This window comes from Chlorocebus sabaeus, chromosome 16, assembly GCF_047675955.1.
Source record: "Chlorocebus sabaeus isolate Y175 chromosome 16, mChlSab1.0.hap1, whole genome shotgun sequence".
NCBI classification, from domain to species: domain Eukaryota; kingdom Metazoa; phylum Chordata; class Mammalia; order Primates; family Cercopithecidae; genus Chlorocebus; species Chlorocebus sabaeus.
Window position 1 is genome coordinate 12,600,010 of NC_132919.1, and position 26,217 is coordinate 12,626,226.

At 42.7% G+C, this 26,217-nt stretch overlaps 1 protein-coding gene across 2 annotated transcripts in view; it reads left to right on the top strand.

Annotated features, from left to right (window-relative positions):
* MYOCD (myocardin) overlaps positions 1–24,001 on the top strand; it is a 100,934-nt gene extending 76,933 nt beyond the window's left edge. For both annotated transcript variants that reach the window (XM_008010416.3, XM_008010412.3), the window contains 6 exons: positions 874–1,027; positions 7,381–8,310; positions 11,353–11,496; positions 13,030–13,158; positions 15,621–15,678; positions 18,084–24,001. In XM_008010416.3, the coding sequence (XP_008008607.3) occupies positions 874–1,027; positions 7,381–8,310; positions 11,353–11,496; positions 13,030–13,158; positions 15,621–15,678; positions 18,084–18,655 (1,987 nt within the window). In that variant the 3' untranslated portion in view covers positions 18,656–24,001. The remainder of the gene's footprint in view (positions 1–873; positions 1,028–7,380; positions 8,311–11,352; positions 11,497–13,029; positions 13,159–15,620; positions 15,679–18,083) is intronic.
* Positions 24,002–26,217: the final 2,216 nt, after the last annotated feature.

Consider the following 26,217-nt stretch of genomic DNA (forward strand, 5'->3'; position numbering starts at 1 on the left):
TAGTACTGAACTCTACGTTTACTCTATTTTTCTTAGGCGTACATATTTATGATAAGGTTTCATTTATAAATTAGGTACAGTGAGAGATTAACAATAATTGCTAGCAACAATATAGAACAATTATAGCAAGATACTACAATAAAAAGTATGTGGGTGTGGTGGTTTCTCTCTCAGAATAACTTATTGTACTGTCCACATCTATTTTTGAACCACAGTTGACCTCAGGTAACTGAAATCTTGTAAAGTGAAACCGCCAATAAGGGGTGGACGACTATAAATCAGTGCCCTTGGTAAGAGGCCCCTTTGGGAAAAAGGAAAGGATTAACACTTTCAAATTGGACTGTGGAATGTCTAAGAATGTGATATTGGAATTATGAGCAATTCCGATGCACTTCTGCTTTTGGAAAGAACATTGCTGAGCAGCGGAGAGACACCCTCAAAGATTGACTCTTGAGCCCAGGTTGTGTGACCACATTGCTACGTCACCTTTTAAATCGTCACTATCCCCACATGTAAAGTTGAGGTATGGATTCCTCCTGTCATCCTCAGACTATGCTAGCAATTGCGCCAAGCGCTAAACACAACCAAGCTTCACCAGGTGGGTTTGGCCTCCCCAGGACAGAGCAGCAGCTGAATCACAGGTGGATGTGTGCCACAGTCCCCACTACTCCCTCTTATCTCCCTAAACAAAGTTCAGATGTCACACACCACTTGCCATCTAGCCGGCCCTGTTGTTTTTCCTCACCCTGCTCCCTTCTGCTGGTTTATTACATGCCTGACCCTTGCAGGCAATCACTTTGGGATCCAATCTAAACGCAAGTTGTACCACCAATATTTGATTGTACCTGAAGTGCCTCTTTGTTTGTCTTTTAGAGAACCAAATGAACAGATGGTCAGAAATCCAAACTCTTCTTCAACGCCACTGAGCAATACCCCCTTGTCTCCTGTCAAGAACAGTTTTTCTGGACAAACTGGTGTCTCTTCTTTCAAACCCGGCCCACTCCCGCCTAACCTGGATGATCTGAAGGTATAGGATTTAGCATGAGTTTCTTTCTTTTTTTAAACAAACACAACAGTATGTTGTTAACAGCACCACGACCAACTGGTATCTGGAGTAAGAGAGTGGGAGGGGAAGAAGACCATAGGAAACGCTGAAGGAGGTGACAGAATTTATCCTGCTGTGGTTGAACACCCCAGTTGACTAGCCCATTTTACGCAGCCGTAACAGGATACCGGAAACCGGGAAATTTGTGAAGAAAAGGAATTTGTTTCTCACAGTTCTAGAGCTGAGAAGTCCAAGGACATGGCACCAGTATCTGGCGAATGCCACCCCATGGTAAAAGGGCAGATGGTGGAAGGGCAAGAGCATTTGAGATAGAGGGAAAAGACAAACGTTATGTTTATTTCACCATAGTAAAAAAAATAATTTTTAAGTAGGCTATTTCTAGATAAGAGTAAGACAGGAGACCAGTAAGACAGGAGATGCCTTAGTCACAGAGAAACATGATCCAGATACGAGAGTGCTATCTGTCAGACCCCTCAAAACCCACTTTTGGGAGGCTGAGGCAGGTGGATCCCTCTAGATGCACATGCTCAGAATCATTGGCTGGTGAGAGTTATGATAATTAGTATAGGTATAAAGAGATGATCATGATGATGACGATGGTGCCTATCAATTTTTTTTTTTCTTTTTTTGAGATGGAGTCTTGCTCTGTCATCCAAGCTGGAGTGCAGTGGCACAGTCTCGGCTCACTGCAAGCTCTGCCTCTCGGGTTCAAGCCATTCTTCTGCCTCGGCTTCCCTAGTAGCTGGGACTACAGGCACCTACCACCACACCTGGCTAATTTTTGTGTTTTTAGTAGAGACGGGATTTCACCAAGTTGGCCAGGCTGGTCTTGAACTCCTGACCTCAGGTGATTCACCGGCCTTGGCCTCCCACAGTGCTGGGATTACAGGCATGAGCCACCCTGCCCAGCCCCTACCAATGTGTATTTTTTCATATGAGCCATCCATCATTTATTCTGTGTAGATTTGCTTTAATTTTCACCCCACAAGATAAGTTTTGTCTCCCCAATTTAAAAAGTGAAAATAGAATCATAGAGCTGGGCGCAGTGGCTCACGCCTGTAATCCCAGCACTTTGGGAGGCTGAGGCAGGCGGATCACGAGGTCAGGAGATCGAGACCATCCTGGCTAACAAGGTGAAACCCCATCTCTACTAAAAATACAAAAAAAAATTAGCCGAGCATGGTGGCGGGCGCCTGTAGTTCCAGCTACTCAGGAGGCTGAGGCAGGAGAATGGCGTGAACCCAGGAGGTGGAGCTTGCAGTGAGCCGAGATTGTGCCACTGCACTCCAGCCTGGGTGAGAGTGAGACTCCATCTCAAAAAAAAAAAAACAAAACAAAAAAACACCAGAATCATAAAGAGGTCAAATGATAGGCAGTTTAACCAGCTTATGAATGACAGAACTGAAGCTCAAAGCTAAGTAACTTATTTCAAGGGCTTTGCTATTGTATGAGAGACGAGTGAAAAGAGAGGGATGAGCAGGAGAGAACGTGGCTGGACTTGACCACTCACTGTGTGTATGGGGAGAGGCGCCATCTGAGTCCTGGGAGAGTGACATCAATGACAGAAAGAGGGAGAGTAGAATGAGGAGTTGATATGAAGGGACAGTGGCAAGTTCATTCATTTTGGGAAAGTCAAGTCTCAGGGACCAGCAGGACAACCGAGAGAAAAGACATCCATTTCCATCAGTAAGAATTAGCCAGGCTGTGTTGTCAGGGGTGGGAAAAGAAATTTCAGAATCATGTGTAATGTGTGGAGCATTGAACCTAGAAGGGTGAATGTGACTGACAAAGAACAAAATGGAAAGAGTGAGAAGGAAGGGGAGAAGAGGAATGAAGGAGACATATGATGCAACCACAATTGGGGAAAGGAAGAAATAAGAGGAATGGATGAAGGTGACCCCTCCCAAATAGAAATCAGAAAAGTCATATAATGAGGTGACATTTGCAAGCAATTTTCACATTTTGCTACAAAAAGGAAAAGAACACTGAGAGAAAAGTCTTTGACTTCTTTTTGAAAAGTTCATGGTTATATATGACAGTATGTGGATAATTTTTTGCATCCTATTAAAAAAAAAAAAATTGGCCAGGCGCGGTGACTCACGCCTATAAACCCAGCACTTTGGGAGGCCAAGGTAGGCAGATCATGAAGTCAAGAGGTCAAGACCAGCCTGACCAACATGGTGAAACCCCATCTCTAATAAAAATACAAAAATTAGCAGGGTGTGGTGGCGGGCACCTGTAGTCCCAGCTACTTGGGAGGCTGAGGCAGGAGAACGGCATGAACCCAGGAGGCGGAGGTTGCAGTGAGCCAAGATCGCGCCACTGCACTCCAGCCTGGCGACAGAGCAAGATTCCGTCTCAAAAAAAAAAAAAAAAAAAAACTGGAGAGAGAGAGAGCATACCAGAGAGACAGAGAGAGACAGAGAGAGAGAGATTGAAAGTTTAAAAAACTGGGAGAATATCTTATTGATATTAAGAAATAATGATTCATATTTTAAGGTGTGATAATGTTATTGTATCTATGGTTTTTCAAGAGTACTTATCTTTTTCAAGAGTACTTATCTTTTAGAGCTAGAGACCAAATTATTTGGATGAAATTATATGATTTGCTTCAAAATAATTCAGGAAAGGTAGGAGAAGTGGGTGGGAGTATAAAATAAACAAGATTGGACATGAGTGATAATTGTTGAAGTTTGTTGATGAGTAGATAGGGTTCGTTAGACTTTTCTGTTTACCTTTGTGTATGTTTCAATTTTTCCATAATAATTTTAAAAGTTATTAATGATTAAAACACCAGTGAATGTAGGAAAAAGGTGTATACAAGCCTTTGCCCTGAACAAGCCCATACAGTGTAATATTCTGAAGTTTAAGGTAAATGAAACTCAACTCTATTCATTTTATTTTAGAATATGAGCCGCATTATTTAATAATGGAGTTAAATTATTCAGTGCCAAGACAGATTCTAAAAATGAATGTAGAACTCATCAATTTTAAGTAATTCAAAATTAAAACAATAATGAGATGCCATTTTGTGCTTTTTCAAACCAGCAAATCTAAAAGATAATGATAAAACAATTCCAGCAAGACTGTAGGGTGAATAACAAAATAATTGCTAATGTAAGTTAATTCAATCCTTTCTGATAACTTTTAGCTGATTATAAAGTAACATATTGACTGTCGAAATATGATAGTATGTAGAAAAGTCAACAGTATTTTAGAAAATAATTAAGACTCACAGAAAGTAGATTATATTTCCTTCTAGGAAATATAAGGAGGTCCTTCTAGGTTTAAAATGCATATAAACATTTTGTTTTAAAATAATTGTCTTGAAAAAATGACGTGTACATAAATTACTAGCATACTTCTTTTCTTAACACATCGCGAACATTTTTCATAACTGTTAATATTCAATAAATTTTTTATTTTTAACAGCAGCATATCACTTCACCACCTAGTTAACATTCCACTGCTGGACACTTAACTAGCTACCAGATTTTTGCTATTCAAAATGTGATTTCAGGCTGGGCGCAGTGTCTCACGCCTGTAATCCTAGCAGTTTGGGAGGCCAAGGTGGGCAGATCACTTCAGGTCAGGTGTTCAAAACCAGCTTGGCCAACATGGTGAAACCCCATCTCTACTAAAAATACAAACAATTAGCTGGGTGTGGTAGTGCACACCTGTAATCCCAGCTACTTAGGAGGCTGAGGCAGGGGAATTGCTTGAACCTGGGAGGTGGAGGTTGCAGTGAGCTGAGACTGCACCACTGCACTCCAGCCTGGGTGACAGAGCGAGACTCTGTCTCAAAACCTATATATATATATACACACACGTGAATTAACATAATAATATTAGTAAAACTTTATATTGCACGAACACTTGCCAGGCACTATTCCAAGTGCTATATATATATGTGTGTGTGTATATATATATGATTTCAGTGACCTTTGTGCCTACATTTATTAGTTCCTCTGATTATTTCCTCAGGCTAGAATAAAATTCCTGAATTAAATATATTAATATTGTCTAAAGTTTTTGATATATATTGTAAAATTTCTGCCCTGAACATTTGTGTCAGTCTGTTCCCAGAAGCAGCCCTTCTCAAGCAATCATGTGTGAACTGAATCACCCGGGTTCTTGGTAGCATGCAGATTCTGATTCAGGTTTGGGGAGGGGCCCAAGATTCTGCATTTCCAACTAGCTCCCAGGCGATGCTGATGCTGTTTGTCTAAGGGCCATACTTTGAACAGCAATGTAGTAAAGAGCTTTTCAAAAATGTTGTAATTTGGGGTGGGGCGCTGTGGCTTACGCCTGTAATCCCAGCACTTTGGGAGGCTGAGGTGAGTGGATCATCTAAGGTCAGGAGTTCCAGATCAGCCTGGCCAACATGGTGAAACCCCGTCTCTACTTAAAATACAAAAATTAGCCCGGTGTGGTGGTGCGCGCCTGTAATCCCAGCTACTTGGGAGGCTGAGACGGGAGAATTGCTTGAACCCAGGAGGTGGAGGTTGCAGTGAGCCAAGATCACGCCACTGCACTCCAGCCTGACCAACAGAGCAAGAGTCCGCCTGAAAAAAAAATTAATTTTAATTTTTGCTGCTACTTAACTAACACAAATTCTTCTTATTCATTTGCCAATTTAATAAATACATATATATATTCATTTGATTTGCATTTCTTGGATTACTAATGATGATATACATACATTACAGTCCATATTTTAAATTTTATTTTTGTTTCTGAAAAGCTGGATCATATATCCCTTGCCCCATTTTTTTTTTACTGGGTATCAATCTTCTTTTTAATCAATTAGTACATTTGATACATTGAGCTTTTTAACACTTTATTATTTGTGTTGCGATTAGTTTTTCACAAGGTAGCTATTCGTATTTGCGCTTTGTAGTTTCTTGACTTACAGAAGTTTTAAATTTTGTTTTCAATATTTTTCTCAAGCAATCTTTTCCTACAGATATCAGAATTTCCTGTAATATCAGAATATTTGCCGGTAGTCTTCTGTTTTATGAAATTATTGAAATTTAGGTATTTAATATGTTTCCTGTTTTAATTACAAAAGTAATACATTTATGTGAAATATTTGGAACTTACAGATAAGGAGAACCATTGTTAACATTTTAGCATATTTTTATCTGGATAATTTCATGTGCAAACATAGCTTTAAATATATATATGTATATATGTCCATACCTTGTTTATATAATTTTTAGAAAAATACTATCAATTCAAACTTTATTCACTTATTACTATACCACAAGCAATTAATCATCCAATGTCAGCAAATATTTATAGCATCAGCTTTACTGGATCTGTAGTGTCCCATCATTTGCATATACCATCATTGACCTAGCCAGTTCTCATATTTGTAGATATTTAGAGTTTCCAGTTTAAGAACATTATAAAAAATACAGGGATAAGATAATTACATGTGAATTAACATAATAATATGAGTAAAACTTTATTTTTGCACAACTATTTGCCAGGCACCATTCCAAGTGCTTTATGCATTTTAAGCCATTTTAACCCTCACAAAAATGCATAAAGTATTATTCCTTCCATTTCCCAGAAGGGAAACTGAGGCACGGAGTGATTGATCACTGAGTTAGTAACAGGCAGGGTCAGGATTTGAACCCATGGCCTTATCACCGCCTACTCTCTCTCTCTCAGTAGATGACTATTATCCAGCTGGTCTTTAAAATTAGGGTATAAATGTTCATAAGGAGCCGTGGTTCTCAAAGTCAGGTCTGGGCACCACCTGGGGACTTGTTAGAAATACATACCAACTGAGCCAGAAACCCCACAGTGGGGCCCTGCCGTCTGCTTTGTAACACACTCTCCAGTGGTTCTGGTGCGTGCTCGGGTTTGAGGAAGAGAACGTGGTAGGAAGATCCCTCACCAAGGAAGCCGGAAAAGCTGCCGACTTCGCTGTACTTCAAGACTATTGTTGGAGGGTTTGTGTCTAAACCCAGGCGGATATGTTTTCTCATCTAGAAAATGGGGACACGGATCGCCATGAGGGATGACGGGCAGTAGATTAGATGACTTCTACCATTCATTCAAGCTGTACATTTGTATGACTCTAAGGCCATGGAAACATCATATATGATAAAGTTAAAAGTAATTGTTAAAATTGTGCAAAACTGGTTTATATCAGGGGTAGGAGAGGAAATTGGAAAGAAATATAAAAAAGAATGGGTATTGTAGAATTCCATTTGTGATGTTTTGAAGCTAATTTTATAATGAATACACTTTTTAAAATATTGTCGTTAAACAGCACACTAACCACATTCTGATTTCTTTAGGTCTCTGAATTAAGACAACAGCTTCGAATTCGGGGCCTGCCTGTGTCAGGCACCAAAACGGCCCTCATGGACCGGCTTCGACCCTTCCAGGACTGCTCTGGCAACCCAGGGCCGAACTTTGGGGATATAACGACTGTCACTTTTCCTGTCACACCCAACACGCTGCCCAATTACCAGACTTCTTCTACCAGCGCCCTCTCCAATGGTTTCTACCACTTTGGCAGCACCAGCTCCAGCCCCCCGATCTCCCCAGCCTCCTCCGACCTGTCGGTCGCCGGGTCCCTGCCGGACACCTTCAATGATGCCTCCCCCTCCTTCGGCCTGCACCCGTCCCCGGTCCACGTGTGCACGGAGGAAAGTCTCATGAGCAGCCTGAATGGGGGCTCTGTTCCTTCGGAGCTGGATGGGCTGGACTCCGAGAAGGACAAGATGCTGGTGGAGAAGCAGAAGGTGATCAATGAACTCACCTGGAAACTCCAGCAAGAGCAGAGGCAGGTGGAGGAGCTGAGGATGCAGCTTCAGAAGCAGAAAAGGAATAACTGTTCAGAGAAGAAGCCGCTACCTTTGCTGGCTGCCTCCGTCAAGCAGGAAGAGGCCGTCTCCAGCTGTCCTTTTGCATCCCAAGTACCTGTGAAAAGACAAAGCGGCAGCTCCGAGTGTCACCCGCCGGCTTGTGAAGCGGCTCAACTCCAGCCTCTTGGAAATGCTCATTGTATGGAGTCCTCAGATCAAACCAATGTACTTTCTTCCACATTTCTCAGCCCCCAGTGTTCCCCTCAGCATTCACCGCTTGGGGTTGTGAAAAGCCCACAGCACATCAGTTTGCCCCCATCACCCAACAACCCTCACTTTCTGCCCTCATCCTCCGGGGCCCAGGGAGAAGGACACAGGGTCTCCTCGCCCATCAGCAGCCAGGTGTGCACTGCACAGGTAAGAGCACCTTGCACCATGCCTGGTGCACACCTCTTTCTGGAAGTGGGTTACAAATTTTCAACTGCTAAAGAGCTGATGTCAGAACTTTCAATGTGAAGGGTTTGCCAAAAGCATAGCAGCATCTCCCAGATACTACAATCCATGAATCTCCATGGTAGACCAAACTCACTCATCCTCTAAGGCAGGGGTTGGCAAACTTGCTCTGTAAAGGGCCAGATGATAAATATTTTTTGCTTTGCAGGTCACACTGTCTGTGTCATCCCTACCCAATTTTGCCTTTGTATCACAAAAACAGCCACAGACATCATGTAAGCAAATGCACATGGCTATGTCCCAATAAAACTTTATTTAAAAAAATAGTCAGTGAGCAAGACTTGGCTTGTGGGCTGCAGTTTGCTGACCACTGCTCTCAGGATTCCCAGGATTCCTTGGTATCCATCCTTATCACAGGCCAAGCCAATGCCTCAAACGTTTAAAGGGGAAATCATCAGATCTTACTCTTCATGTAATGGTCTGCATAGTGCAAACATTTACTGAGCACCTACTATGTGCCAGGCCCTGTTCTCATCTCTGGGAATTAGTGCCGAGCTAGTCAAACAAAAATTTCTATTCTCATGGGAACAGAGACAGTTTAAAAGCAAATGAAACAATTTCAAAGTAAATTATGTACTATATTAGAAGATGATACATCTTTTTGGAGAAAAAGCAAAAGGGAGTGTGTGTGTGTAATTTGGAAGTTTGCTACTTTTTTCTTGAGATGGAGTCTCACTCTATCACCCAGGCTGGAGTGCAGTGGCACAGTCTTGGCTCACTGCAACCTCCGCCTCCCGGGTTCAAGCGATTCTTCTGCCTCAGCCTCCTAAGTAGTTGGGACTACAGGCGCACACCACCACGCCTGGCTTATTTTTGTATTTTTAGTAGAGACAGAGTCTCACCATACTGGCCAGGCTGGTCTCGAACTCCTGACCTCGTGATCTGCCTGCCTTGGCCTCCCAAAGTGCTGGGATTACAGGCGTGAGCCACCACTCCCAGCTGGAAATTTGCAACTTTAATTAGAAGGACCAGGGACATTTAGCAAAACCTTGAAAGCAGTAAAAAGAAAATGTTGTGGATATTCGGGGTGAAGGCATTGAAGGCAAAGGAGAAATAGCACATGCAGAGGCCCTGAAGTTGGAGCTTGTAGGGACTGTTCAAGGATCAGAAAGAGGGCCAGTGGCTGGACTAGAATGGGAGTGGTCATAGGAGATGGCTTAGGAGACTCACTAATTCAAAGACTAGGCAAAAGTGACTGACAAAGACTTTTATGCTCATGAGCTGAGGAATTACTAGGAAAGCCTATATAAGTCAAGTTGAGAAAGGTTACATTATCAGAAGGTTCTGAAATCAACATTATTAGAAAAGGAATCGGAAGAAAATTCACATTAATTGAATACCTGCTAAGTGTCAAGCATTAAGAGTAATCTCAGTTATTGTCACAAGAAACCTATGAGCTCCAATGTATTCTTCTTTATTTGTCATTGAAGAAAATGAGGCTCAGAGAGCTTAAATTAGTTACCCAGGATCACAGGAACCCAAGATCTGTTCATTCTAAGTGCATGCCTTATTCCAGTGGAATACCTCCACCCCAAGAGTGTGAAGGGTAGCAACAGGTAATGGGAATTAATTTTTACAAACCTACAGGAACCATGCATTCCAATGAATGATGTCTACCCCTGAGGGGCACTCTGGGAGAAATTAGGACCTAAATAAATTATTGTCATAATTAACAAACATTTATTGAGTGTGTAGTGTCCTGGGAAACAAAGGTAAAAATAGCTCTTGAGACATAGCTCTGGACCAAACTTTTTAGTACTGATAATATTGCTGCTAACATTGTACAGTGATTTATGGTTCACAAAGACTCTTTGAAGACATTAAAAATTTCATGATAAAACAATAAAGAACAGGCCGGGTGCGGTGGCTCACACCTGTAACCCTAGCACTTTGGGAGGCCGAGGTGGGCGGATCACAAGGTCAAGAGTTCAAGACCAGCCTGGCCAACACAGTGACACCCCATCTCTACTAAAAATACAAAAATTAGGCCAGGCGCAGTGGCCCATGCCTGTAATCCCAGCACTTTGGGAGGCCGAGCAGGTGGATCACAAGGTCAGGAGTTCAAGACCAGCCTGGCCAATATGGTGAAACCTCATCTCTACTAAAAATACAAAAATTAGGTCAGGCGCGGTGGTTCATGCCTGCAATCCCAGCACTTTGGAAGGCTGAGGCGGGTGGATCATGAGGTCAGGAGATAGAGACCAGCCTGGCCAATATGACCGATATGGTGAAACCCCATCTCTACTAAAAGTACAAAAATTAGCCGAGCATGGTGGCACGCGCCTGTAGTCCCAGCTACTTAGGAGGCTGAGGCAGGAGAATATCTTGAACCCGGGAGGCAGAGGTTGCAGTGAGCTGAGATCGCACCACTGCACTTCAGCCCAGGCGACAGAGCGAGACTCCATCTAAAAAAAAAAGAATAAAATAAAAAAATAAAGAACCATATAGGTTAACAATGACTGATCTATGCTTACAACATTAAATGCTTGTGGGAGGGAGGGACAGATTGATTATAAAGGGCTGGAAAGGTCCAGGAAGCTTTTGTGAAGGGCTCAGACTTGACAGGAAGTGACATGTTAAAAAGTAGAGGGCCAGGAAAGGGACAAGGTAAGGAGATGGAATGTACGGGCCATGCTGCTCGAGGTCCGTGGTGGGAATAGTAGAACTTAAGCTTGCAGAAGTAAATAGCACCAAACTGTAGAGTCTTGAACACCCATCTGGGTTGAAAGTGGAAATCCTACGATGTGGATATCTGGAGCCACTGAGTTTTTGAGCAGTAGGTGATGTCTAAAAAGCCAGATTTTAGGCAAGTTCATCTGGTAATGGAATTTAGGAAGGTTTGTAAAAATGACACCAGGGGACACGGCAGGAACCAGAATTGTCAGCCAAGGTGACACTCAAGTAAGCTGCTGCTGGCCATGTAACTTGTCACTTCTTCCTTTACAGAACTCAGGAGCTCACGATGGCCATCCTCCAAGCTTCTCTCCCCGTTCTTCCAGCCTCCACCCACCCTTCTCTGGAGCCCAAGCAGACAGCAGTCACAGTGCTGGGGGCAACCCTTGTCCCAAAAGCCCATGTGTACAGCAAAAGGTAGGCATCTGAAAAAAGGCTTCAACATGGGATTCACTTTGCCTCTTCTCTCTTCTGTAACCCGGGAGGCAGAGGTTGCAATGAGCCGAGATCGCACCACTGCACTCCAGCCCGGGTGACAGAGCGAGACTCCGTCTCAAAAAATAAATAAAATAAATAAATAAATAAATAAATAAAGAACAATGTAGGTTAATAATGACTGATCTATGCTTACAACATTACATGCTGGTGGGAGGGAGGGACAGATTGATTATAAAGGGCTGGAAAGGTCCTCCAACGTGAGCAATAATGAAGTTCCCTTTAAAGGCAGAAGTAAATTTCATTTTAGAGAGAAACAAGTCCACTCCAAGTGCGTGTAAAAGGATGTACAAATATGAGTTAGAAGTTTTCCCAGGGAGTCATTTCCTGGGGTCATCCCAGAAATCGTGATGACTAAAATGGTCATAATCTGTTTGCAAAACAACGTGAACAATTAACCCATTTCTGTGAAGTTAAAGATTGGGATCAGGGTGTGTGGGAAACAATGTTAGAGGAAGAGAGGGGGACACAGATCCCTGGACAGGACTGGAGAGATGTGCAAAGCCAGGGTCACAGTGCAGTATCTTTATGGAAAAGGAAGAGACATGTCACCTTTCAGCTGGTAGAAGTCAGGAGTATGTAGGATTCCGGGTATGGGGAGTCTCAAGGGGCAAAGACAAGGTGGCAGAAAGGAGACAAACAACATAAGCATGACATAAAAGTGCCACATACCACAAGTCAGGGAAGGAACAGAGACCCTGACGTGGGCCAGGCACTCCACAGGAGAACACACTCACAATAAACAAAGCTGGTTCATAAAGAGGCCTCAGCAATGCCTCCAGCTCTCTGCAAAATAACCCGTTTGGAATAAATGACCTGTGGGATAGATGACTCTGGAAATTCCTGGGTTGATTTTTTTTTTATTTTTTTTTTAATTTTTTTTTTGAGACATGGTCTCACTCTGTCACCCAGACTGGAGTGCAGTGGTGCGATCTCGGCTCACTGCAACCTCCACCTCCCAGGTTCAAGCGATTCTCCTGCCTCAGCATCCCGAGTAGCTGGGATTACAGGCGTGCCACCACGCCTGGCTGATTTTATTTATTTTTAGTGAGACGGAGTTTCACCATGTTGGCCAGGCTGGTCTCGAACTCCTGACCTCAGGTGATCTGCCCACCTCGGCCTCCCAAAGTGCTAGGATTACAGCCATGAGCCACCACACCCGGCCTGATCTTTTTCGTATTGAACTGGACTCTTACTTATTTTCCCCTAAAAGAAGAGGGTGCACCTTAAGGAGTAAAATAGATCTGCAAGATTCCCATTCTAAGATGCCACCACCAATAAACCCACAGTAGCATTCACTATTGTTAATATCTGGGAGTTGTTTTCTAAGCCCTGGACCTTTTCTTTTCCTCTTAGATCAATTTTTCCAAAATTTAGCCTGTTGTTTCTAGAACGGAAACCGTGTCATGTCAGACCCATGAATTCAATGCCTTTCTCCGTATTTTACCCATGCAGATGGCTGGTTTACACTCTTCTGATAAGGTGGGGCCAAAGTTTTCAATTCCATCCCCAACTTTTTCTAAGTCAAGTTCAGCAATTTCAGAGGTAACACAGCCTCCGTCCTATGAAGATGCCGTAAAGCAGGTAACCATGTGATTTGTTCTTTATGGAAGAATGAATAGACTGACTCAATGAACAGACGTTGTTTTATACGATTAAACTTCATGTAGTTTGTAAATTCTGATACTGAGTGTGTCATGTGCCACGCCACCAGAATGAGCAAATTATGTAGACAGTAATTGGAAAACAGTATTGTGTGTGTAGCTGTGTGAGGCAGGGAGAGAAGAGAGGATCACCTGTCTGGCTTTGGTACCAGCTCTGCCATCTGCCAGCTGCCACTGTCACTCAGGTGAACACTTCACCTCTCTTACACAAAATAGGGATATTTACTTGGTAAGGATTCTAGATAACCTAACACTTACCACTTTGTTCAGGTACATAATAGCTTCTCAAATAGATGACGGTGATTGTCAGGGTAATAATACTTCCTAAGGTCCTCCCTGGCTTTAAAATTCAATGACCCTGCCAAAACATTGATGGGTGTTGAAGCTGGATAATAAACGCAAGGAGGTTCACTGTATTCTCTGCTTTCGTTTGTATTTGGAAAGCCTCAAAATTTAAAAAGTAGGAAACAGAAAAAACAAGGCTGGGTCTGGTGGCTCACACCTGTAATCCCAGCACTTTGGGAGGCCAAGGCGGGTGGATCACCTGAGGCCAGGAGTTTGAGACCAGCCTGACCAACATGGTGAGACCCCGTCTCTACTAAAAATACAAAAATTAGCTGGGTGTGGTGGTGCGTGCCTGTAATCCCAGCTACTCGGGAGGCTGAGGCAGGAGAATTGCTTGAACCGGGGAGGCGGAGGTTGCAGTGAGCTGAGTTCACAGCACTGTACTCCAGCCCGGGTGACAAGAGCAAAACCCTGTCTCAAAAAAAAAAAAAAGAAAAGAAAAGAAAAGTAAAGAAAAACAGAAAACAATTAATGATCTCCTATTTCAAATAGTCTGAGCTTGGATAAGGTATTTGATAGCCCTTCATATGTGTTTAACCCAGAGAAGAGCATTTACATCAGTTGCTGTAGACAGATATCCCACAGATCAAAGTCAGCCTGTGGTTAAGTTTTATTTGGCTTAAATAATATTTTAAATAACAGGAGATGTTATACAAAGTGGGCTTTCTCATTTCTAAAAAGTTAGAGGATCTGGCAACCCAGGAGCCACATTGCTGCGAGACAATTGCCGAAAGCAAGGTTCTCCTGCTACTTTGAGCCACAGCTGTGCTCTGCTCTCTGCCTCTTTTTCTTATTCTATATTCAGTTCGTTTCAATTACCTGCCAGACACTTAGGCTTCTGGTACCTTCTGAACTGGTAAATGACTCATTTGTTGGTCAGTGCTCCCATCCATATTGATTACTGATACCTGCGTTTATTGAGTCTGGGCTCTCAGAGTAGTGAGATGGATATATGCCTTTGTTCTCCCCATTCCTCTCCCCTGGTTTCCGTAAACATCAGCTGATTCTTCAGTTTCAAAAGAAGAGAGCCAGGCAAAGTGGACGTCCAGAAATAAGACTCTACTGAGATGAGCCAGAGAGGAGGGGACATACCCTACAAGTGTCTACAGCTTCCTCAAGCTACTGCAATGAGGAACCAACAAAATCTGAGCCAAGTTCTTGGACCACATTGCAGAAACCAAGCAAGAGGTAGATTCAGGTCACTTCAAAGTAAGAGCCTAAAAAGACATTTTCTATATACTAAGATGTCCTGCTCCTGGGATGAAAACCTCTCAAACAATAGAACTGACTCTAAAGTACTCTGTGCTGGGAAGCATTCTGCCTTCTTTTTCCTTTCTCCTGTTGTAGTAGACTGTTTCATTCAGCAGTTTCTCTGCCTAAAATTAATACTGAAGCTTAATCAAACGTGGTTAAAAAACCATTAAGCAATAGACCCATGTTCATAGCAGCATGACTCATCGTAGCCCAAAGGTAGACACAACCCAAATGTCCATTGACAAATGAATGGATAAACAACACGCGTTATACCTATACAATGGAATTTTATTCAGTCTTTAAAAAAAAGAAATTCTGACGCATGTGACAACATAGATCAACCTTGAGGACATTACGCTTAGAGAAATAAGCTAGTTGCAAAAGAACAAATGCTGTCTGGTTCCCTCATATGAGGGACTTAGAATAGTCAAATTCATAAAGGCAGAAAGGAAAATGGTGGTCGCCAGGGGCTAAAGGATGGGGCGTGGGAAATTCTGGTTTAATGGGTACACAGTTTTAATCTTGCAGGATGAAAAGAATTCTGAAGACAGATGGTGGCGATGGTCACACAACAGTGTGAATGTACCTAATGCCCCTTAACTGTACACTTAAAAATGGTTGATAGTAAATTTAAAGTTATGTGTATTTTACCACAATTAGAAAAAAAAAAAAAAAAACCTTAACCAAACCTAGTTCAAAATCCTGCAGTGCTGCTTCTAATGATTTCCTACGGAGATAACTACCTTCTAAATTGTCTGTCCTCCTTTGGTTAATCTGTAATAGCAAATGACCCGGAGTCAGCAGATGGATGAACTCCTGGACGTGCTTATTGAAAGTGGAGGTAAGACTGCCTGTGTCCTGTCCATTAGGACATTCTGAGCCCACGTGAACTCTTAAGGAATGAACTCTCGGTAGCAAGATCAGACGCACACTGTGAGTCGGATGTACCAGGCAGTCCTCAGGGAGAGTCATTTCCTTTGAGCTTCTCGCACATTTTTAGAGCTGATAAAAGAAAGCATAGTGGATGATTCCTCACTGCCTTCGTCCTAGGAGCATTTTTCGGAATCATTTTAATAGTTTTCGTGTTTCAGCCTAATCCTTGTTTCCTTAAGTGTTTTCTCTTGCTGCACTACTTCTTTCTATGTTCTAATCTCAAAGTGCCTGCCTTCTCAATTATGAGAAAAGAAAAAAGCAGATAATGAACGTTTCGTGCCACCTACTCAAAGTGAAATTCAATTAGTAACCTTCCACTGGATGGTTCATTCAGGCTTACATGTTATTCATGCTAGCAATAAAACATAATCAACATGTGCTTTTTGTCATCTTTTAATTTGTTCATTTATTTACTTAAAAAATTACAGAGTGTGTACCTAGAATTTCAAACCACACAAATGAATAAGATGACCTGAGGAGGATGTGTAGAAAAAAAGAAAAGAACTTGGAGGAACCCTTGTGCCAAAAACATTTAAAATTTCAGAGACGGAGGTAGCAAAGGACTCAGAGAAGGGGTAGCCAGGCGTTGTGCTAGTTTCAGTCTGCATCAGACGAAGTCCTGATTTCTATGGAATTTACAGTCTGGTAAGGGAGACAGACAACAAGCAAGTGAACAGACCTTTCCTCCACTGTAACAAGAGGGAAGAAGAAAGAGATGGGTACAAACATATGTGTGCATATGAGTTCTGTGATGGACAAATGAGAAGAGTTCATATCAGATGCCTGTATTTATATACACACACACACACACATATACATGTGCATACACGCATACACACACACACATATATATATAGATATATATATATTTTTTTTTTTTTTGAGACGGAGTCTCACTCTGTCACCAGGCTGAAGTGCAGTGGTGCAATCTCGGCTCACTGCAACCTCTGCCTCCCAGGATCAAGCAATTCTCCTGCCTCAGCCTCCCGAGTACCTGGGACTACAGGCGTGTGCCACCATGCCCAGCTAATTTTTTGTATGTTTATTAGAGACGGGGTTTCACCATGTTGGCCAGGATGGTCTCGATCTCCTGACCTCATGATCCGCCCACCTTGGCCTCCCAAAGTGCTGGGATTACAAGCGTGAGCCACCGCACCTGGCCTGCCCTTGTATATCTTTAATGAAATATGTGGCAAGGCCAGAAACACATGAGGATGCAGAAGGGGAGTATGGAAGATTCAGAGGAAGAAGAGCAGTTATGACTTAATCATGAATGAATTGAGTTTTCTGGAGAAACCCAGCAGGGTTGTTTTGCAGTCTTAAATGCCAGCAGTAGGTCTGACATCAGAAATCTAAAGTGAAACCAAGTCAGCTTAGTTGTTTAATTTTTCTCTTGCAACGTTCTGCTGATCCAGAGCATGCTCAGCGAAGGCAGATGATCAGGTTCTTCCAGGGGTGGGGTTCTGCCAAAACTACAGGCTGGACAAGGAAAGAAGTGAAGACCAGAGGGACTGGTGGACAGTGATAACGTAGTAGAGTCTACGGATTGGCGTGACTGTAAATGGTTGGGAAATTATTATTACGAGGTACTTAATAAGTGGCTTGGAGGGTTGGGAGAGGATGGACAGAGAGTAGAAAATATAGCTTGAAAGTGAGCTTTCAAAGGGATGCAGTATTTGGAGATGATACAATCCAAGGTGTGTCTGACAGGGTGGGAAAGAGGGAATCACTGGAGTTGAGGAGCAAGTCGGGAGCTGAGAGGCCACCATGAATGCTGTGATTTCCAAGGATGCTCAGGTTACAGAATGAGAAGGGCCGAAGTGGGGAACAGACAATGGAGTAGGAAGTAGAGTTTTCAGTGAATGAGGAGGAGTGACCAGGAGGCTAGGGGTGAGGCATTGGTGTCACCCTCAAAACCCAAAACTGCTGAGTTGTCATCAGAAGGAGGGGGAGTAGCAATCAGAAAGTGGCAATGGCATGGCACCTGGTCCCTTATCTTCAGGCCCTCACTGAGGGTGTCGGGATGGACTCAGTGTCCTCAAGGGACTACCAGGGGTCAGAGGAGTAGGCACAGGAACCTTCAGGGAAGAGAGTTTCAGAATCACAGAGTGGAATTCCCAAGAGGAAAGGGTTTGGGAAAAACCAGAGGGACGATGAATTGGAGATTGACAGAGCAGCTTAGAGATGAGATTGGGTGGTGAGTGGTGACCAGGGAAGCATGGCCAACTTCTGTATCTAAGTGTAACTCACTCATATTGTGTGGCATGCTCAATTTGAAGTGATTTAACAAGTCACATCGTGTATTGCCCACAGAAATGCCAGCAGACGCTAGAGAGGATCACTCATGTCTTCAAAAAGTCCCAAAGATACCCAGATCTTCCCGAAGTCCAACTGCTGTCCTCCCCAAGCCCTCGGCTTCCTTTGAACAAGCCTCTTCAGGCAGCCAGATCCCCTTTGATCCCTATGCTACCGACAGTGATGAGCATCTTGAAGTCTTATTAAATTCCCAGAGCCCCCTAGGAAAGGTGAGTGATGTCACTCTTCTAAAAATTGGGAGCGAAGAACCTCATTTTGATGGGATAATGGATGGATTCTCTGGGAAGGCTGCAGAAGACCTCTTCAATGCACATGAGATCTTGCCAGGCCCCCTCTCTCCGATGCAGACACAGTTTTCACCCTCTTCCGTGGACAGCAGTGGGCTGCAGTTAAGCTTCACTGAATCTCCTTGGGAAACCATGGAGTGGCTGGACCTCACTCCGCCAAGTTCCACACCAGGCTTTAGTGCCCTCACCACCAGCAGTCCCAGCATCTTCAACATCGATTTCCTGGATGTCACTGATCTCAATTTGAGTTCTTCCATGGACCTTCACTTACAGCAGTGGTAGAATGCTCGATGCACCAGCGCTACAGAAGACCAATAGGAGTTCCATGGGGGAAAGCACACAGCCATACGTACTTTACTGTCCAAAAATAGAAGAAGAAGAAGAAGAGAATCAAAGAGAAGCAATGGAGACGTCTGTGCCAATCAACAAGAACAAATAGAAGACATTTTTAGAAATACATATACTGTAATATTTACCAACATTCAGTACCTGTTAATGATTTCAACAGTGCATTCAAAAATGTGCTTTCTCAGATTAAGGATGCCAAAAAAGAGATTTCACTGCCTTTTCAAAGACCAGTATATTTTCTAGCCCGTTATTTTTCTCAGGCATTTTTGGGGCATAAGCTCACACTGTAAGCTTTTCTCATTAATTCACTAGAGATAACGTGGAAAGGAAACACAGTCTTTTGGGAGCACAGGGAAGCCAGCCCTCCAAGGTTAGGGAAGACATACCTGCGATGGAAGCTGTTGCCCAATGTCTCCATTGCTATCTTTCAAAAGAGAAGCCAGACCCAGCTTCGAATCAAAAGTCCTTGAGACAGAGGGACAAAACCAATCTTTTTCGAGGAAAGCTAAATCAACTCAATGTCCCTCTACCACAAAACTGCCCCACTGGAGTGGTTCTGAACCCGTACCCAGGACTCTGTGTGGTCACTAATAACAGTTAACGTGAACTGAGTCCACAGAACTCCACCCAGAACTTACTTCTTTTTTAACCAGTGGCCCAATCATTCCCACCATATCTCTGCTGATAAGTACGTGTCCTAGATGGGATCCCTGAAGGATGCAGACCTTCTTCCCCCAAAGGAGATGCCACAAGCTTCCCCAACACCGCCAGCCCCCTTTAGTTCCAAAGACTAGAGATGATCACATTGGTAGACACATATCTCGAGGCACAGGAAGGAAGCCGTACCAGGGACAATTCAGACAGGACTAGAGAATGACATCATTTCACATACCCTGGAATAAACACCCGGGGTTCCTATAACAGGACTATTACTTATGGGAGTCCAACTTCTCCTTTTGTTTTGCTATTATCAGTTTATCTTTCTCTCACTCCACTTTTCCCTCAAGGTACCAATCCTTTCCTGTTCCTCATTTGGCCATCTTTCTTTTTCTGCCCCAACATTGGGAGGGGAGGACTTCTCAGCTCTGACAAGCTGCCATACTCCTAAGAAAGCCATTTTTGACAAATGTAATAATCCAGGTTCTTCTGGAGAACTCATTCTCCACATGCACAGTTTGCTGCAAAAGGAAGTCGCAAGAATTTCTTGAGGAAGAAACTGGTGACTTGGTCCATCAGTCACAACGTTCCTTCTATTCTCATTTAGTTTTCAAGAAATTATTGGTTTGTGTTGCTCTGGGGAAATTGGAAATCGTTACATTGTAGAGACAAATACGGATGATATTTACAGGAGAGAATTTCAGATCTGGGTTTTTGAAAGAAAACAGAATTGCACATTGAAAACAATGGAAGGAAAAAGACAATGGTCGAATGTGCATTCCTCATTACCTCTCGTGGCTTTGGCTGGGAGTTGGAAAAAACTAAAATTTCAGGACAGTCTCTGTAAGGCTCACTGTGGCTCCAGTTCACCATTTTATATTGTTGCATGCTGTAGAAAGGAGCTATTGCTGTTGTTTTGTTTTTTTATTTAAATCACTAAGGCACTGTTTTTATCTTTTGTAAAAAAAAAAAAAAAATGTTGTTCACTGTGCACTTATAGAAAAAATAATCAAAAATGTTGTGATTTTAGAAGCTCTCTTTTTGATAAACCAAAGATTTAGAAGTCATTCCATTGTTAACTTGTAAAAAATGTGTGAACACGGAGAGGTTTTGGTGATTGCTACTCTGAAAGCTGCCAGATCTTATTCTGGGGGTGGGATGTGGGCGAATACACATACACACACAAATACACATGTATGTATGATAGATATATACATATGTGTATATTATATCTGTGTGTGCGTGTATCTTCAAAAGCAGCACTACTGAGTTCTACACCAAAAGCCTTTAACCCTTAATCTGATGTGAATGATACCTGGCCTTTCTCACTACGAATTTCTGATTAATCAACCAGACTACACGTTGCCTCTCTGTGTATGACTAACGGCTCCAACCCGATGACTCACAGCTACTTGCTTATCGTGAACAAGCTCATCTTGGCAGTGAATATGGATGTGAAAAGACAGAACGGCTTCACCATTAGTAGCTGGAAATGGTATCACAGTCTCTTATAGAGGAATATGAAAGGAACATGAAAATCATTTTACATTCCTTTATCTGCATTGTGTTTTAAAAGATCCACATGGTAAATTTTTTATTTTGCTTTTATGTCAGTCATCAGAACCAACACAATCCAGAAGAAAAAATTGCCAGTGTTTCCTTCGAAGATGAAGCTACTTGGGAAGAAAACCTTATTAATACACTCCACACATTTGTTCATTCCTCAGCTGCTGATGTTTTCTTGGGGTCTTGACAAAGCTTGCTGGTCAGTGCACTTTTCAGGTGTCACGTTTTGCTGTTTGTACGTTCTTTTTCTTCCCCTTACTTCCTTTGGAAAACAAATTCACACAGTGCCCCTATTCTGAGACCTGGGACTGAGTGTTAATTATATTTTTCCTTTGGGTATTTCTATCTGAGAGACTAGACCTAGTTAGGAGGCCTCTGTACTTCTCCAGATTGTGCTTTTTTATGGGGATCTTTTGGGCTATGACCCAGGACTGATAGATACGCCTGACAGTAGACAAAAGATAAAATGGTTCCTATATCCCAATGCAAACCAACACAGTTAAAAGAGCAGATCTCTGGATAACTGCTCTCAACCTCCTTCCACAGTCTCCACAAACCACATTCACCCTCTCTCTGCATAGCTCGACATGAAATTTGAGGGAGAAAACTGGAGATAATTGGGAGAAAATTGATGAAGTTGGCTGCTGCCAGTACATCAGATAATCCATGAATTTGTCTCCCATTGAGAATTTTATTTTAAATTCTTTTAAACTCTTAGTTGTGTCTTTTGTGATGACAATTCAGGCACGACTAAAAGATATACAGAGACTTACGAAGATGGTCACATTCAAGTTCCCTAATGCTCTTAGAACCTGAAGATGACCATGTGCAGTTTTCTTAGGACCTCTGAACCCCCGTGGTGATGAAGACTTGAAGACATTTGCAGCTATCTGCTGCAGTCTAGTAGATTCATACTTACCTAAAGAAGTCAAAAAATTTATTCGTGCAAGTGCTTGCGGCAAGCCAGTGCTTATTAGTCATGACCCTGCTTCTAACAACGTTAATGAGACAACACATATTCTATTGTAAGGGAGAAAGAGGGAGGAAGAGAGGGACGGAGGGAGAAAGGAGAGGGAGGGAGAAAGGAAGGGAAGACAGGGGATGGGAAGGGAGGCAGAGAGAGAAGGAAGGAGAAGGGAAGGAAGGAAAGAAGAGAGGAAAGAAGGAAGGGAAGGAAAAAAGGGCCAAACTTTCTGATCTATGAACTTCTCAGTTCAGCTAAGATGTAACACTATGAGAAGTAAATCAGAATTTTTTTAAGGAGAAGTCATTCTTAGCACTACAATAATTGTACCAGTAATTGAGGAAACCAAGACAACATTCACCTGAATAATCAAGGATCTGAGAACTGTCAGCCTTTTGCCATTCAAAAACATTTACATCCAAACTGAAAAAAAAAAAAAAAAAAGAATCAGCAAAACCTATCTGAAGCATTCAAAATAGTTCTTTCCAAATATTATTTATTTTAAAGTCAATCGGCTCTTCTAGAAACAGATTCTGGTCTGGCTGAAAACTCCCACATCAGATTTACTCATCCAGTGGCTAATATTTGATACCCACCATGGGCAAAGCAGACAAATCTTCAGATAAACAATACTGAATTGATTCAGCACAAATTGTTCAGATTTGAATGACCAGGGAGTTGTATTTGCTACATATACGAACACTGAGAATCTCCCAGTTCTCAAACTAGAAACCTTTTAGCTATGATTAAAAAAAAGGGGGGGGGGTCTTCATTTTTCCAAAAGGGAGGGTAGAGGTAGGGATCACTTTTTAGCTAAAAGCTATCTCTCACTCCAAAATTCTTGCACTTTTCTTGGTGGACAAACACCAGTAATCTATCACTTGGAGATCTTTTAATATTTCCCATCATTTAAAACATCCACGAGAGTTTGAAGATTTGTTTTGATTGCCAGATACAGAAGCCCCTTGAAAGTAAGGAAAGGGTGGAGGAAGCTTTTTTTGTGTCCTATCCCTATTTATCATAGCAGCTTTATAGACAAAAGGGACACTTACTGGTGAGCCTCTTGCCCTTAAAAGAAAATCATCTAAGAATACGAAGGCAATTTGATTTCCCCCTACAGCCCTCAGCTGCCTTCCTCACAGAAAGAAGTTCCTAATTGCTGGTACACAGTTTGCTATCAAATATCAGATATGAGAAAACTTGTAGTGAAAAGAGTCTGAGTTCTTGGTTTTCTCATAAATCCAATATAAAGTGGTAGGTTGGTTCAGGCAGGGTCGAAATTGCCAATGGTTTATTAGACAGATGATACTGACAGACACACAAAGCCCAGGTCCTGGAACAAGACGATCCTATAGTGCCACGAACTGGTCAGTTGCGTTAAGGAGCTGAGTTTGATTCTAGAGTCCAGGTTTATAGAGAAACCATGGTGAGATTGAGATTACCCATGGGGAGATGATTGCAAAACAGGATGAGATATGGGAAGAATTTTGTTGTCATCTGCCAGGGAAATTGTCATAGGACTCATTGAATGCAATAACATGTGCGTAAGTTCCCTTTTGATTCTGGGACTCAGTGATTTTCCCTGTGGATTAAGACAAACCAACCCCTGAAGGTCTCCTGTGCTTATGTTAACCAACTGCTCCCGTCATGAACACTGGAGCGTGCATTTCCTAGAAGTGGTTTCATAGCTCCTGTGTGTTAGTGGAAAAGGGGAGTATAACGATGGGGATCCTGGAAGTTATTTTAATGTTTTCCAAAGGAAGGGAACCCACACTGCTCCCCAGAGTTCCTCTCCAATGGCCCTGCAGTGGGAACGGAGGACAATGTATTGCTGGGTGCTTAAAATCCTCCCTCAGCGAAGCATAAAGAGACACTTTGTAAAGAAAAAAACAGCAAGCATAGGTTCTCTGTGGGACCTTGGGGAGTGGTGTTTCCATGTTGGTCTCTTTGGCTCCATTACGCATAATCAGAAAGAAATGTGGGTTACTGGGAAGAGACAAAAAGCAGTGGCTAAAATACCAAAGTTGGCATGTGTTCTTTTTTTAAAAGAAAATGCATATATTTTTAAATAAAATGTTTATTTTAAAAAGAAATGTAAAGCTTTTTTTTTTTTTTCTCGTGGCTGTGTGATGTACCCAGGCCTTGTGCTATGTGCTATTTATTTTTATTTATTTATTTATTATTATTATACTTTAGTTCTAGGGTACATGTGCATAACGTGCAGGTTTGTCACATATGTATACTTGTGCCATGTTGGTGTGCTGCACCCATCAACTCGTCATTTACATCAGGTATACTTCCCAATGCAATCCCTCCCCCCTCCCCCCTCCCCATGATAGGCCCCGGTGTGTGATGTTCCCCTTCCCGAGTCCAAGTGATCTCATTGTTCAGTTCCCACCTATGAGTGAGAACATGCGGTGTTTGGTTTTCTGTTCTATTTATATGCGTTGTTTCCTTTTATTCCCACAATGACCCCATGAAGTAGTATCATTATCATCCTCGTTTTTGCAGATAAAGACACCAGGCTCAGAGGATACATAAATTGCTTAAAGTTACACGACTGAGAAATGGCAGAGCCAAGAGTCAGACTGCAGTTCGCCCACCTCCAAAGCCCGGATCTCAAGCACTACACACACTGCCTGAGCTGATACTTACTATGGATCATACTAATACAATCAGAACCTTTACAAAACAGATTCTCAAGCTATGCATATGCCCATTAAGATACACACATACATATACAACTTAGCCAATTCAATGTTTTCATCAGTTTAGTAACTGAGCAAGTTGAATAATAACACAGGATAAATTGGGTATCAAGAGGCCTGTATATATAGACACCCTGAATAGGACCTAGTTTTTAATCTACCTTTTCCTCTTAAGTTTATTCCTGCGTATTATTTTGTCATTGGTGAACATATGAACCACATAGGAGGAAATGTCAGACTGTGAAAAGAACCCTGGAGTGGACAAACATCCCAAGCCCTGGTTTAGCTAAGAACTGATCTTTCTCCCTACCACAGCTCTCTCTGTCCCTACTTTCTGGTGGGCTCTCCCATGTAGAATCAACAAGGTCATGGGTTACCAGCAGCCCCACGTGTAGCAATTCCAGCAACAAGAGAGTTTCTCAGTCCTGGGAGTCCTGGCAGAAATCTCAGAGCTTACTCTCAGTGGTCCCAGCAGGTAATGGTCATCCCTGAATCCATCTCTATGGCCATGAGAAGCGGATATAAATACATGCACAGGGTCTGGATTCCCTGCTCAGCCCTGAACTATGGAGTGGGATCATTTGAATCTTATGGACCGGCAGTAGGGAAGGTGAGTTCTTCTAAGAGAAAACTGGGGTGCTAGTACCAAAGGGTGCTGAAAAGGCAGAAATAGTAGATTTCTACGACATAATTCCTACTTTCAGGAAGTTTGCCATCTAGCGAGGAGACAAGAAAATAGGGAATAATGCGTAGTCTGATTAATTGCATGCTATGTGCTACCCAGAAGGGCATTTAATAAAGTCTTGTGGGTGGAGATGGAAGAAGGATGGATGGCCAGGAAGAAGTCTCCAGAGGAGGAAGCCACTAAGCCAAGGCATTAAATGACACAGGAGTTAGGCAGGCAAACTACTAAGGAAAGCAGAATTCAGGCTGAGGAAATAGCCCGTGCAAAGGCCTGAAGATTTAAGAGAATTGACCATCTTCGGGGGATGTAGAGAGTAGAACAAGGGGGCAGGGGTACTGCTGGTAGAAGCGTAGGAAAGAAAAGAGGGCCAGGGCTGTCAGAAGAAAGTACCACAGTGGCCGGGCGTGGCGGCTCCCACCTGTAATCCCAGTACTTTGGGAGGCCGAGGTAGGTGGATCGTGAGGTCAGGAGTTTGAGACCAGCCTGACCAACATGGTGAAACCCTGTCTCTACTAAAAATACAAAAATTAGCCCGGCGTGATGGTGGGCTCGGAAGGTTGAGGCAGGAGAGTCACTTGAACCCGGGAGGCAGAGGTTGCAGTGAACCAAGATCGCGCCACTGCACTCCAGCGAAACTCCATTTCAAAGAAAAACAAAAAGAACAACAAACAGGGTGGCTGAAGCAACAGAAATGTGATGCCTCACAATTCTGGAGGCCAGATGCTTGGAATCAAGGTGTCAGCGGGGTTGGTTCCCTCTGAGGCTGTGAGGAAAGGAGCTGCTCCTGTCCTCTCTCCTTGGCTTACAGATGGCTATGTTCATGTCCACATGGCATTCTCCCTGTATCTCCGCATCATTTTCCTTCTGTATGTGCCTGTCTCTGTGTCCAAATTTCTCATTTTTATAAGGACTCCAG